General features: G+C 38.2%; 1 protein-coding gene across 5 annotated transcripts in view; it reads left to right on the top strand.

Moving 5' to 3' along the window:
* ndel1 (nudE neurodevelopment protein 1 like 1) overlaps window positions 1–15,150 on the top strand; it is a 38,575-nt gene extending 23,425 nt beyond the window's left edge. For 2 of the 5 annotated variants that reach the window (XM_033044024.1, XM_033044026.1), the window contains exons 5-10: window positions 1,864–2,000; window positions 3,372–3,542; window positions 5,039–5,130; window positions 6,631–6,779; window positions 13,746–13,823; window positions 14,009–15,150. In XM_033044024.1, coding sequence (XP_032899915.1) covers window positions 1,864–2,000; window positions 3,372–3,542; window positions 5,039–5,130; window positions 6,631–6,779; window positions 13,746–13,823; window positions 14,009–14,096 — 715 coding nt within the window. In that variant the 3' untranslated portion in view covers window positions 14,097–15,150. Of the gene's footprint in view, window positions 1–1,863; window positions 2,001–3,371; window positions 3,543–5,038; window positions 5,131–6,630; window positions 6,780–12,076; window positions 12,112–13,745; window positions 13,824–14,008 lie in introns of all 5 variants that reach the window. The other 3 variants (XM_033044027.1, XM_033044029.1, XM_033044028.1) reach the window with 3 other exon arrangements.
* Window positions 15,151–15,717: the final 567 nt, after the last annotated feature.

The following is a 15,717-nucleotide window of genomic DNA, read 5'->3' as shown; positions in this document are numbered from 1 at the left end:
ATGTGCACTGTTGACACAGCAGGCAGGTCTCTCTATTCCCCTCTGTCCATGTCGCAGTGCTCTTGCCACATTCTGTTTTTACACATTTTAGCCAAAGTCAGACAATCTTAGTATTTTAAGGGAATATAGCATGCAAGTTGATTAGAGGGCAGTGATCAGGCTTTCTGCTGCTCTGATTTCATATCGAGTGCTGATGCCTAGCCTTGGTCATCTTCTTTGATGTGGTGACAATTTTGTTTGCTAAAACTGCTTCCTGCATTGAAGAATCTGTCTCAAAATGTTGATCACTACTTTTTGTCAATAAAGCTCAGCTGGAAGTCCATTAGCTGCACTTTGATCACATTCATTCATGCAAAGTTGGTAATTAAACTAAGAACAATGTATGAAGTGCTGAGAGTTCATGAATGCTATTGCTGACATTAGCATTGACTACCCAAAGTCTGTGCACCATGTAAAAGACAGATCAGGACTCTGATGAAATATTTTCCGCTTGCTTGTATGATTTCAGTGCAAACAACACTCAGGAAGTGGGATTATATTTAGGGGACAGCTGTTTGTCAACTTATCCACCCGCTTTAATGTTCATTCCCTTCACGACCAGCATATCCCGTATTCACATGATATACTGCAACAACTTGCCTCTACACTTTTGGAGGACAAATGCGGCAACACATGGAAACAAAGGCAGTTTTTTTCTGCACACCTTTCTCATCTGGAAATATCTTATTTGGAAATATGTAATCGATAATGCATTGTTCCACTTAGAATTCTGACCTATTTTCTTAACGTACTAGAAAACATCTAATGTATGTTGACTGAATCGACTAATGATCAGAACATTTGGGGTTCAGTTGGAGAACTTCATCAAGAAGGCTCAAGGAATTCAAGAATGATTGACTATCAACTTCTCAATGGCAATAGGCAATAAATGTTGGCTTGGGCTGAACCAGATAGTTCCCTTCTGAATTTTCACCTCATTGTTCAAAAATATTTTTATTTGTTTTAAATGTTTCATAAAGTTAGTTTCATTTCATGTTTATTATTTCAAACTAATGAGGAACAGTGAAATACTTTCTAAATTAAAAATTGAAAGATGCAGCATGGAATCAGGCCTTTCTGCCCATCAAGTCCATGACAATCATTGATCACCCATTCATACTAGTTCAATGTTATTGCATTTCCTCATCCACTCCCTACACACTAGAGGTAATTTATGGAGACTATTTAACAGAAATCCCATCCATCTTTGGGATGTGGGAGAAAACGAGCATCCGGAGGAAACCCTTGAACTGATTATTGCTTTAATGAACTGGATGATTCCGCGGAAATGAAAATGCACCTTATAATTTGGTAATCAGTGCTTTCAAATTAAAATGCAAGGATTGTTAGTTTCTAAAAATGATATGCAATTAATTCTCAAATCAAAAATGAGATTTGTTGTGTTGACTTTTTATATTTCATTAAATTTCATTTCATCCTATATTTAAAGTGGACACTCTAACAAAGTGGGCCCTGGCATATAACACAATCAAGGACCACTTATATCCTGCTCATTCCCTCTTCTGTTGGGCAAAAGCTTCTTCCCAGCTGTTACCAAACTATTAAATGGACCTCCCATAAGCTAACGGTGTCCTCCAGATCTCCCAAACTACCTCATTGCTGTCCTTGTCCTTTTCTTTTTAGTCTCCACTTTCTCTAGAGCTGTAGTAGTATATTCTGCACACCTATTTATTTTTATCTCTTTGCACTCACTGCCTGGTGCATCGCTTGATTGTACTTCTCTGTTTCTCACTGTAGCTCAGTAAATGTGACAATAATAAACCAATACCAATGTTAATAACTGTATCTTTGTATAATGTTTAGGGCTACAATAGTATCTCTGGAGGATTTTGAACAACGGTTGAATCAAGCAATTGAAAGAAATGCATTTTTAGAAAGTGAACTTGATGAGAAAGAATCGCTTCTTGTTTCCGTTCAGAGGTTAAAAGATGAAGCACGAGGTGAGTTTATTTTTATTGACAATATTGCTGTTGAGCAGGTTTGTTCTGTGTTAATTAAGATGATATACACAAGCCTTTTCTACCTGCGATTCCTGCAAAGGGTTGTGATTACATAAATGCATTACATAATTATTATATAATGCTTTAGCTTTTCATTATAGCATTAAATGTTTTTTATCAGTAAAAGCCACTATTGAATTACTATTTTAAATGTAATTAATTTATACTCAAGAATAAGTCTGTATAACTACTGTTATTTCTGAAATGATGACGTACAATGTTAAATCAAATTTGAAATTATTTCTTACTGGCTGCTCTCCAGCTCTTGTTCTCTCCTACTTGATCATCCTCAACGCAGTTGTTGATCACTCACATTAGATTATAATACCTCACGCATGGAGCTCTAATACCCCGTGGGAAACATGCGCTGGTTGTATTCAACAACGCCGCTGCTAGACATCAATGTTAACTCTGCCTCTTCCTTCAGTGCTTTGTTTTTTGCTTTTAATTCAGTGGGAGATTGGCAACAAGATTTTTTGGGGGGGGGGGGGGGTTAGAAAAGGCAGATGGGTGGGACCAAGGAAGGAAGAGCAGGAATGATTGGGTTAACATATGATGAATGTTTGACGGCACTTGGCCTGTACTCGCTGGCATTTAGAAGGATGAGGTGGGACCTCATTGAAATTTAACGAGTAGCAAAAGGCCTGGATGGAGAGGATGTTTCCACTAGTGGGAGAGTCTAGGACCAGGGGCCATAGGCCTTAGAATGAAAGGACGTACCTTTAGAAAGGAGATGAGGAGGACTTTCTTTAGTCAGAGGGTGGTGAATCTGTGGAATTCATTGCCACAGTTGGCTGTGGAGGCAAGTCAATTGATATTTTTAAGGCAGAGATTGGGTCAGTGGTTATGGGGAGAAGGCAGGAGAATGGGATTGAAAAAGAAAGATAGATCAGCCATGATTGAATGACGGAGTAGACTTGATGGGCCGAATGGCCTAATTCTACTCCTATAATATATGAACATGAGAGAAGTAGACTCATGTGCTTTCCCCAAGATACTTTGCTTTATCATTCATTATATGCACAAAGACAACCTTACCTAACATTCAGTTCTGAAAACGAACCCAAATTCCTTGTTTTAGGGAAGCACATTGCATTGTAACTGATCCAAAGTGCTGTTACGAACAGTGTGTTTGGAATGTATTTGTTAGTATAGTGCATAAGTTGGTTATCTTGATGTGTGGTCCTGTGGTACTATACTAAACATTATTCTTAACTAAGTGAAAGGGAAAAAAACACTAAAAATTCACAACTATTATTCTTTATTGCAACAAATCTTTGCTCAACTGCAGTATTGTGAATATTGTTTTAGATCTGCGACAAGAGTTAGCAGTAAGAGAAAGGCAGGAAGTAACAAGAAAATCTGCCCCGAGTTCGCCAACACTGGAGTGCGAGAAGATGGATACGGCTGTTCAAGCCTCCCTCTCTCTCCCAGCTACACCTGTAGGAAGAACAGCAGACAATGGGTTTGCTTCACCCAGAGGTGTGTGACACAAGTTTTCTGATGAGTACCAGAATTTCTTCTACGTTTGTATGGATTGCTTGTTATGTTTACACTAAACTGGCAAATGTCTAAGATGGCCAGCAATTTGACTTGGATGGGTTTTGATAAAATGGAATTGTTCAATAAGTCATCCATTTGGTGCTGATCATTGACCCACCACTCCACTCTTGAAGCCATGTGCCCAAATTGAATGTGGAATGATTGCACGATGAGGTGACTTTAATGTTACTATTTAAGAATCTCAGAATGGTAAAGACATGTTCCTATGGCTATAAATGCAATGACATCCACGGGGTATTGTTTACCCATGTCCAAACCATGCCAAGTGTTATGTGTTGTACTTGACATGATTAAATATAGTGTTAATTGCCTGACTTTGCAAACATATAAATTTGAAATGGGTGAACTCATGACTCATAGTAAGTAACCAAATAACCACTTTATTTAAATACATATTTAGTCCCTTGGGTGTGTTGACACTTAAAACAATGTTCAGTGTGTATTGAGGGAGATTGACCAGAGGTTACAAAATGCATTGATTTGATTACTCATGAACAGTCAACTTTAAAGCAAAGCAAGTTATCAATCCCTGTTTTGAATTATTCTGGATCGGGCTTCAGATTTAGATACAATTAATTGGTCATCTAGGTAGAAATTGCACCCATTTTATTCTCACTTAGTTTCCAGTCAAACTCATTCACTTATTTCTAAATCTGCCATGCAGAGAATTAGCACTTTAGAGAATTAGTTTAAAAATTAAAATATTACTATGGGGAAACTCACCTTTACTCTAGGTTTCATTTCTGACGCAGAAAATATAAGAGCAAATTTGAAAACAAAGGTGATTGGACATTAAGATTTTTTCTGCTGTATAAGCCAAAATATTTGATGTAAAACTGAAATTTCATACAGTGGGTACCATGACTGGTGGCAGATTGTGGTTACAGTGTGTAAAATCAAAACACACAATCCTTTAAATTCTGTGCATACCACACTGATCTTTTGTGCCAATGACTGGATTTTATCAAAAACCTAAATGTATAACTAGATGTGATAAGACACTTCCTTAAGTTAGATTCTTGCCGTCGCTTTAAACAGGTGTGCTAGCTGATGGAATACTATGGGCATTCATAGTGATGTGTAGGAAGGAACTGCAGATGCTGACGTAACTCAGCGCGACAGACAGCATCTCTGGAGAGAAGGAATGGGTGATGTTTCGGATCGAGACCCTTCAGAGTCACCCATTCCTGCTCTCCAGAGATGCTGCCTGTCCCACTGAGTTAGTCTGCATTTTGTGTCCATCTTAGGCTTGCATAGTGATGGCTGATATAACTTGCACAACATTCTCTGCAGATAAGACCTGTATGTGTACAACCAAGCTTTGTCTCCCAGTAATATAAACTGATTTGTGAATGTTATGGTGGGTGTGCTGTACTGTATCTGCATCGTCCATAATTAAGCTCTTTGTTTTCCAGCTGTACCAAATGGCTATGGCACGTCTCCTTTAACTCCATCAGCCAGACTATCTGCACTAAATATTGTTGGTGATCTTTTAAGAAAAGTAGGGGTAAGTATCCGTTCTCTTTATTTTCTTTACAATATAGAAGTGTTGTCCATTAGCCAAAGCATAAAAAAATATATTTTCTATCATTTCTGTTTAATCCTTTCCTTGTATTCTTTATTAGAATTTGTCCATGTTTTAATTATTACAACTGTTTGCTAAGAAATCGTTAAAGCCCTGTCCCACAGTACGAGTTCTTCACGAGTCTTTCCGAGCTTACCGAGTACCTGCTGTTAGCGTTACGAGCTGCTAAGAGACGTCCCCGCTACGTACATTCTACGTGTTTCCACGAGTTTGATTTTTTTTAAACTCGGGAGAGCTCTTGAATGAACTCAGTGGGACAGGGCTATTTAGGTTCCACATTGCTATTCAAGGAAGCTCTATGTTCTGCTATCTTCAGCTGACTGTATTAAAGCAGAGTCAATTAATCACCTTGTTTCTGGGATACTGCCAGGAAATATACTATTTTATGTTTTTAATCACAGTTTATTTACTGTCTCAGGTTGACAGTTAATACATTTCATAAATAATTCATTAGTTGTGATGTAATCCCTCAATTTACATCAGGAATATGATCCTGGAAAATGTAAGTGAAAGTTTGTAAATCATGAAATGCATTTTGTTGTAGTATTTTCCTACAGGAGTATGGTGAGCTATTGGTTATGGCAACAAAAAGGGTAAATTGGAGACACGTACCCTAAAGAGTCAGTGGTGTTATACTGGAAAATTAATAAAATATTCAAAATTCGACAATTATGTATTCTTCTATTTAGCTTGGCTGTAAGCGGTGTTTTATATTGCAACTTTTGTTTTTCTTAAAAGTAATTTATCGCATGTGTTTTTAAATAATTTAAGGAGGTGCTCTTTAAATGCAAGTGATCTGCCTGAATAAACAATTATCTTAATACTTATATTCAAATAGAAGAATGCTACAAATCCATTAATTCATAAATGTTTAGATTTTGTTGCATATTATGATAATTGGGAAGAGTAGTAATTTTAGATGATGGCTAACTTGTCAGTGAACTCTGCACAATGTATAAAGACTTAGACAGCTTCAAGTAAACAACCTTCCACCATTCAATTTGTTGAGTATGTACAATGTTAACAGCCAAAGGATTGCTATTATCCATGGACCTGTACCACAATGACATTCATTGCCAGGAGAGATAAGATAAGGCTTGCTAAATAAAAACAATTCTGCAGCCCAGAAAATGTCTCTTCTGCTTTGCCACTTTCGAAGCTCTGTACTTAGAATATATTCTCTGTGCTATCTAATCTCTTTCCTCCTCATTCTTCACTTCTGTAGTAGGGAGAATCTGGGCTGATTTTAAGTTTGTCGTGAATGCTTCTGTTCAGTCATCCCTTAAGAAATCAGTGCTTTTGTAGTGGGAGAGAGGGGCGCGTGGATGGAAGTTGTTGAGTGTTTATTTCATGTAAAACAAGGATTGTTTGTGGTAATTTTCATTCTGTGTCCCTGTTAAATTAATGTATAAATCTTTCCAGGCCTTAGAATCAAAGTTAGCAGCATGCAGGAATTTTGCAAAGGACCAAGCGACGCGGAAGTGTTACAGTTCAGGGAATGGCATCGGCACCGCGATGGTCAACAATGCAAAGTTTTCAAATTCAGGCTTTACAACGTACTTTGACAAAGGGTAAGTATTTACTGTCCATTAATGTATAAAACAGCCATTCTAGTCTGTAAAACAAGAATCGGTATAGAGTAGTGGCTAAAGAATCAGGGAAGGTTAGATTTAAGGTTGTAAATTATTGTGATCTGTAATGCAGTGCCTGAAAGGGAGACATAAACTGATTCAATTGCAACTTTCAAAATAAAAAATAAATTATAAGTTTGTATGGAAAGATAAATGTAAATGTGTTTTCCTAGTTTGATACCAACTTAGTACTTTGCCTTATACATCGCTACATTCTCATTGGAACTTTCTAAATAAAGTTTCTGATCCCTTTGCAAAGCTTCTTGCTCCTTCACAATTTCACTTGAAATAGTTATTTATCCGGGTCATGATAGAAAATAAACAACAAAAAAAGCTTTTGACAAGGTCCCACACAAGAGATTACTGTGCAAAATAAGAGCACGTGGTATTGGGGGTAGGTTATTGACATGGATAGAGAACTGGTTGGCAGACAGGAAGCAAAGTGTAGGAATTAATGGGTCCTTTTCAGAATGGCGGGCAGTGACCAGTGGGGTCCCGCAAGGCTCAGTGCTGGGACCCCAGTTATTTACAATATATATTAACGATTTAGACCCCTGGTTCTGGACTTTCCCCAACATGGGGACCATTTTGCCTGCATCTAGCCTGTCCAATCCCTTAAGAATTGTATATGTTTCTATAAGATATCCTCTCATCCTTCTAAATTCCAGTGAATGCAAGCCCAGTCGACCCATTCTTTCTTCTATGTCGGTCCCGCCATCCCAGGAATTAACCTGGCAAACTTGTTTACCAAATCTGGAGAATTCAATGTATGCCAAGGATAGACACAAATTCCTGGAGTAACTCAGCAGGTCATGCATATCTCTTCAGAAAAAGGAAGGGTGACATTTCGGGTCAGGCCCCTTCTTCAGATTCAGCCTGACCCGCTGAGCTACTCCAGCACTTAGTGTCTACCTTTGTTATAAACCAGCATCTGCAGTTCTTTGTTTGTACCTTTTCTGAATGTTCATACTGTTAGGCTGTAAGTTCAATCTGAATTTGTTGCATTTGACATTGAGTCCGGAAGGCTGCCATGTGCCCAGATGGACGATGCAGCGTTGAACCACATTATAACTGCACTGTGCTGTAAGGCAGGAGTGGGATGGCAAACTGGAGTGAGGAAAAGGGGAAGCTCAAGGCAGCTCCTGTGGACTAAATCTGTATGAAGAAACTGCAGATGCTGGTTTAAACCAAAGATAGACACAAAAAGCTGGAGTAACTCAGCGGGACAGGCAACATTTCTGGAGAGAAGGAATGGGTGACATTTCAGGTCGGGTCTGAAGAAGGATCTCCGGCAGAAATCTCACCCATCTTGTTGAAGGGGTTGGCAAACTTCCCCTTTAGGTGCTCAGGCATTCACTTTCATCCACTAGCTAGCTGTTGTTTTAGAACTAAACAGCTAGGCAAAGGCAGGTCGATCACACTGAAGCTAACACACCACATCCACACATTTCCTGATAACCTTCCACCTACAACTTAAAGCGTGTATCCATATGACATTTTTTTTAAACAATCCTCAACCCCACCAAACCGAAGATTTAACTAGAATTGGACTTTAATATTCCTTCACCCAATATCCATGGAACAGATCTGACTTGGATGTATGGATTTAGAATCAGAATTTGTTTTCTATCTCTATAATCATTTTTGTGGTTGATATTGCTGTCATAAAATGAAAATAATGCTATGTTGTATAGAGCAGTAATAGTTGGCTAAAATCTTTTAACCTATGTAGTTAAACCTGTTAATATTAATTCTACTTGTTCTAACACCTAACCAATGGCCATTGAAAGCCATACCACCTACCACTCTGAAACTCAGTAACTCTTTCTGATTGAACTTTGTTAACTTACTATGGGAACCCAAATCACCAAAATCTAAACCGGTTTTAGCAACAGAATTAATTGATTTCAGTTTAAATTAATTGAACTCTGAAAATCCCACCTGATGAAGCTGTCCATGGATGTATGCAGTAAGATCTACTGAACATTCAGGCTTGAACTGCTAAGTAACAAGTAATATCTATACTATACAAGTGCAAAGCATTGATCATCTACTGGAGAATCTAAGTGGTCTGTCTTGACATTCAATGACATTACATTTGCCAAGTCCACTGCTATCTACTTCCTGGGGATCTTCATTGACCAAAAACACCTTGGAATCAGCTACACATATGCTGAAGATCTACGTGTTCAAAAGGGAACTGCAGATGCTGGAATATCGAAGGTACACAAAATTGCTGGAGGAACTCAGCGGGTGCAGCAGCATCTATGGAGCGAAGGACTGTGCTGTCCCCTCCCCTTCCTTCACCCTCTAGCTGTCTCCTCCCACCCTCCCATCCGCCCGCCCTCGGGCTCCTCCTCCTCCCTTTTTCCTTCTTTCTTTCCCCACCCCCCATCAGTCTGAAGAAGGGTTTCGGCCCGAAACGTCGCCTATTTCCTTCGCTCCATAGATGCTGCTGCACCCGCTGAGTTCCTCCAGCAATTTTGTGTACCTGCTGAAGATCTACAACAGGTTGAAGAGCGAGTATGCTATAATAGGCAATTCACATTCTGACACGGGTTAGCATGGTGATGGAATAATCACTTGGCAACCACTCAAAGATGTACCAGGACAAACTGGCATCAATTCCCAAGACCAGACGTGGAAGCAGAATGAGGCCATTCAGCCCATCCAATCTACACCGCCATTCAATCATGGCTGATCTATTTTTCACTCTCAACCTCATTCTCCTGCATTCTCACTATATCCTTTGACGCCATTTCTAATCTAGGATCTGTCAATCTATGCTTTAATAATAGCCAATGTCTAGGCCTCCACTGCCTCCTGTAGCAACGGATTCCACAGATTCACTGTCCTCTGGCTAAAGAAATTCCTCCTCATCTCCAATCTTAAGGTATGTTATTTTATTCATAGGCTGAGACCTCTGGTTCTAGACTCCCCCATTACTGGAAACACCTTTTCCACATCCACTTTCATTATTCGGTAAGTTTCAATGAGAACCCCTCTTACCCGTCCAAACTTCAGCAAGTAAAGGCCCAGGCACCTCTGGCAACACCCAAACCTGTGACGTTATTCACCAAGCAGCGTGAGAGTGTCAGGCAAGTGAGAATGTCACCACTTGCATGTTTCCCCTCTCAGATAAAACACTTGCCTGCTCTGCACTTGCCTGCTCTGCAATTGACTGCCTTTCCTTCTTCGTCATTAGATCTAATTCCTGGGAATCGCCACCTCAACAGTAACTTCCATGGTTCATAAAGTTAGCTCACCACATCCTCCAGCATGTTGCGGGTGGGATATTAATGCTGGCTTTGTCAGTTACACCTACATCCTCAAAAATGCTTTAGAAATGTCACTTGCCATCAGCTTCCTTAATAACTGATGACATGAATTTTGAAACATCGAAAATCTTTTATATTATAAGACAAACACATTCATCTAAATGAAATAATAGATCATTAACATTCCATCGTGCAGATTAAAATACCATGTTTATAACAAAGAGCTTTAACCTTAGTTCACAATGTTTCTTGAAGTGATTCTCCAACATTCGCTACACCATTTCTGACCAAAACACATCCAGTTATTTTGCAGTATGGTTTACTTGGCAAAATGTACTTTTGTTTTGTGATTATTTTGCTGCGTAAACACTAGGATCGCCCTAAAACATCTAAAAGCTGGAATGAGATTCTTGGGTATGAAAGAGCATCCTCTTCTCCATGCTTAACACAATATGCATCCTTGTTTCCGCCCACCATTATTTCCGTCAACGTCAATAGAACAGTATTTAAGAAGCAGAGTTAAATGTCTTGCACTATTTCATTCAACATGCCAGTACTCCTACATTTTGTTTTGTTGCAGCTGTTCCCATCTGAGGCTTTCGTTGTATAATGGGTTAATCTGAAGAGCACAAACTTTAATGCTCCATTTTGCTTATGGTAGCTAGATTGCAAATTTTCTTTCAATTCAAACTTTGATGGTAAACGCTTTGTTGAAGTCAGTTCATTCCCCTTCCCACCTGTAGCAAACGTGCACAAAATAAAGCCAATGAAAGGCACATGGGGGTTTTAAGGAGATGAACCAAGCAAAAGCCCCTCCTGACTCAGATGTTTAATAATTCACAAAATTAAATATTATCCAAAAACTCCCTGAAAGGCTTGCATAACTAACTGTACATAAATTAAAACATTTACTGATTTTAACATCACTTTAGACTTTAGAGGTACAATTTGGAAACAGGCCCATCGGCCCAGGAATCATCCTGTACACTAGCACTACTCTACACACAGGAACAATTTACAATTTTGCTGAAGCCAATTAACTTACAAACCTGTACATCTTTGAAGTGTGTGAGGAAACCCTCACGGTCACAGGGAGAACGTACAAACTCCATACAGACAACACCCGTACGTAGTCAGGATCGAACCCGGGTCTCTGGTGTTGTAAGGCAGCAACTCTACCCACGTGTCACTGCGCTGCCCCAATTGTACAACTGATATTCATTTATCGTTTTACTTCTAACCAGTTCTATTATGTAGAATAAGTCTGTAGATATTGTTGAGCAACCCTGCTTATGGCAGAGTGAACATAGCATTTCTAGATATGTTACTGGTTGGATTAGATTCTGTATCGATATGGAATTGGCTGGTTAGAGCAGGAATTGTGTGTTGTGTTGCAGATTTAGGTATGGAATAAACTGCAAGGATTCCTCTTCCCATTCCTATCCAGATGTTTTGTCCTTGGGATAGAATGCAGGGGTATAATGGGGAATTGCACAGATGTTATTTACATTACATGCACACTGCAGGGGCAAGTAGCCGTCTCTGGTCATGAGTTAAGAATGATCAGTCCATTTAAGAGCTGCTTACTTGCTGTAAAATCCCGAGAAGTAATTTCATCAGGAATTGTTCTCTGCCATCCACCTATGTTAGGGACAACTTTTATAACCAATTAATCTACAAGACATTAAATGTAAAATAATTATTCTTTGTTAACACATGCATTTAACTCTTAATTTCTGTTCTGTTAAAGTTTCAAATTGATCAGCAATTTTAAAGTTCTATACACAGCTGATCGTATCATGTGTTAAGCATGTGTAAGACAACACATTTCTTTCCCAAGAATTTACTTTCAGCTAAGAATTAAGTGATTTTAGTAATTAACCAACTTATACTGGTTTAGACTTCAATTTGTTTCCAGCATGTATATGAAGTTGATTCGGTATGTTTTCTTTTTATCAGAAAAGAGAAAGTCTTTTTCACCAACTATCTCATGGGTAATTCATTTTATTGTATTTCTCTGAAGTGATCACCTGCATGCTACTGCAATGGTGATTCAAACGGAGCAGTATTAACATCTGGACTTAGGCTGCCATTTCACTAACTGCACGGGGATTGTGGTGTTCTGTGGCAAGTTATAAGAGTCCATCCTGAAAGGACAAATCTAGCATAATACCTCTCGTTTCAGCTCCTGGTAACTTTTCTAAACATTACCCTATAATTTTAAAGTCCCTGCCTATTAGGTTAACTCCATGGCATGTGGTAATGTCATTGAATGCAGCTAAGTTAAACATCTCGCTCTGCTTATGGTGTCAGTCTGCCTCTGATCATGCTTTCCGGTCATCTGTACCTTGGTGTCAAATTTTGTTTGGGAACGCTGCTTTCTAAACCACCTCGGTCGGTTTTTATTGGTACAATTGTAACCACTGTTGTAGCGTCCATAGTGCAAAACTGCATTAAATGCAGCAGATTTAAAATCTTGAACAAAATTGAATGGGGCAAGTGGCCGTGGATAGTTTAGGATTCGCAATGTTGAAAGGACAAGTAGCTAGCATTGTGAATCCTAAAATTATATTTCTTTTTTTCAGCCATATGCTGTGTAATATTATTACTTCAGGTATTCACGGTTATCTTTGCAGAAATAATGGCAAATACACAGTAACGCATTTTAGTTTCTAGGTAAATTCTCTCATTGTACATGTTTTTTTTGGTCAGTCCTCATATTTGCATAACACAAGGACTGCGTACTAATGTGCAGGTGAATGATCAAGTCAAAACTAAAGCTTAGATAGACACAAAATGCTGGAGTAACTCAGCGGGACAGGCAGCATCTCTGGAGAGAAGATTCTTTGGGCTGAAGATGGGTCTCGACCAGAAACGTCGCCCATCCTTCTCCCCAGAGCTGCTGTCTGTCCTGCTGAGTTACTACAGCATTTTGTGTCCATCTTTGGTTTAAACCCTCATCTGCAGTTCCTTCATACACAAAACTAAAGCTTTGTGTGCTGGCCTAAACTTTGAAAATTATTTCTAAATGCAAATTTAAACTTCCAACTTTATGCCAGTATTTATATAATCAAAAAAAGAACTGAACAAGAACCATTTTCTGGATCAGAATAAAAGACCAACTTGAAATTGATTCTGCCCAGGCAAAATGCTTTTAAAAAACAACTTAAAAGCTGAGGCATGGCTAAACTAGTACTAACAAGTGTGTACTGTACATTTCCTCAAAGTTTTCTGCAATTTTACATTAAATTAATTGCATCTGGACAAATCTAATGATTAGATAAAGGTGATTATAATTGTAATGTTGATATGAAAATTAACTTGTATATGAAAGTCACTGTTTCCCTTTTCAAATTCATTATAATATCACCATGCAGATAATCCATAGGCATTTCAAACTCAAGTTAGATTTATACATTTTTCAACTTGCATGTTGTACTAAACCAGAGCAATAGTTCAACTGAAGTTTGAAATAATGTTAATTATCATGTTTTACACTATAATTTCTAATAATAAGCAATTTAGTTATAATTTAGAAGTAATGATTTTCCAGTAGCATTCATATTTCCATGTGGACATTTGCCAGGTTACCATTGTAGGACAGTAATGCAGCTCTTTAATTTTCAAGGCCAGACAATACTGCAGGATGCAGACAGAGTATTGAAGGAAGTCGAATCTCCAGAAATAGACCCAACAGGAAACCAAAGCAAGTGAATTGACTAGTCTATATATTGTGTTTTACATTCAAGCCAGATCTAATAGCGAACCAGATGATTGTCTTGAGACAGTGATAATTAACATTTGAATCTTGATCGCATTTGTGCCAGGTCTGTTGATGTCAGTTACTGCACAAAATACTTGAATGTAACAAGTTTCTTTTGTTGAATGTAGGGCAGTAAATGGTCTAGACCAAGGACCTGCTGGAATTGGATCAGCTCCACCTTCCTCCCCACCTGGCATGCTGCCACTCAGTGTCTGATAGCCATACTGCACCTTTTTTTTAAACAAAAATGTCTATCAACAGGATAACCAGTTGGTTACCAGCTGGCTACCAATGGAGTGCACTGCAGTGTGTAGGAATTTCTGGACTTCTGTTTCATTTGTTCCGGACAAGATTTTCAGTTTACTGGTTTGCCTTCTTTACCTCTGATAATGTAACGTTAGATTTCATATCCACATTAATGCTATTCCTATTGTGCGTTACAGCAACAAACTTGTATATTGAGCATTCGAAATTTAACTTACAAGCAGTATTGGCAAAGTCGACATATTGAAAGACAATGTGGTATATATGGTCTTTGTTCATGCCACCTGTAAGGTTGTAACTCTCCAGATAGTTGGTCTAGGTTTCTTGCTTATGTGCCTGGACTTGGTGATATTTTAAAACACCAATTCCTGTAATTTTTATGTTGTACTGTAAAATTTTTGATTTCTAATGTCAGATTTATTAAGATATATTTAAGCACTATTTAAGTGCAAATGGTTTGTTTTTAAAAAAATGCAGATGTTGGATAACTAAAACATATACACTTTGTTTGAATTATTTGCGGCATTTGTTTCTATGCATCAACTCAAATCACTTTTACTTTTTTTTTTGCATAATTCAGAATTGTGTTGCCTGTTTACATTGTGTTACTGTATATGTTTGTAAACACAACTCTCAAGACACTTGTACATAGCTTGTGCTTTGTAGCATTATTTATTCAGATTCTATATGGCATGTTTAATAAATGAAAGTTTACCATACACGGTTGTAACGAATCATGATCTGTTGTAGAATCTGCTGTTTAATCTTGCGATAATAAATGTGTTCTTTCAACAGCTGCAGTGTGTTAGTCTGTTAAAACATCACAGGATACAGGCTAGAGTCACTATTGGTAAGCCTGACAAAAGCATCATACTAAATTTTATTATTTTTTAAAGTAGTACAGATTAAGCCTTAGTAAATTTGGCACTGAACACTGATTATTAATTTGTACGAAACCCAAGTATCAAAGGGTGGAATTGGAAATAAACCTTGCCTATTTATACTGGTACTTTGTTTTATTTGTGATATGCATTTCATTTCCACACTATCCTGTTTCCTGTGTTATTTTTGCTTCCATTTGGTGTATTTTATAATAAGGTTTGTTTCAGCTAAATTGGCTCAGGGTCGGATGTTATATGCAGGGCTCATTGTTTAAGGTCAACAGATTTCCGTTCATAATCATTACATAATGCTGAAAATGGTGTGGTGCCAGAAAAGGAGTTAAAAGACTGTGTCACTGAGGCTTGCTGATAGGTCTGTGCAAGGCTTATCATTCATGAAGCCTAAAGGACTACGATAGAGCACAAAGATTGCTAAACGCATCGTTTAGTTGGAACAAAGATGTTGGATTTGTAAATAGATCAGGATGGGTGGAATGCCTGGGAACAGTAATGAGCTGGGATGTGAGACCAATAAAGATTTTTTATTCACTGACAGGATCCCAGGTAAGGTCAAGCAAAATGTTTAAATAACTCAAATAGTAACCTCCAGATCAAGACGGCCTCAGTTATAGAATAGTTCTTGACATCTTATACCTCATAAAAATTGAATTATTCAGCAAGTTCAGCTCTTA

Source organism: Amblyraja radiata, chromosome 26 (genome assembly GCF_010909765.2).
Source record: "Amblyraja radiata isolate CabotCenter1 chromosome 26, sAmbRad1.1.pri, whole genome shotgun sequence".
Classification (NCBI taxonomy): Eukaryota; Metazoa; Chordata; class Chondrichthyes; order Rajiformes; family Rajidae; genus Amblyraja; species Amblyraja radiata.
Note: the sequence above shows the minus strand (reverse complement) of the source record. Positions and strands in the feature narration are given on the sequence as shown.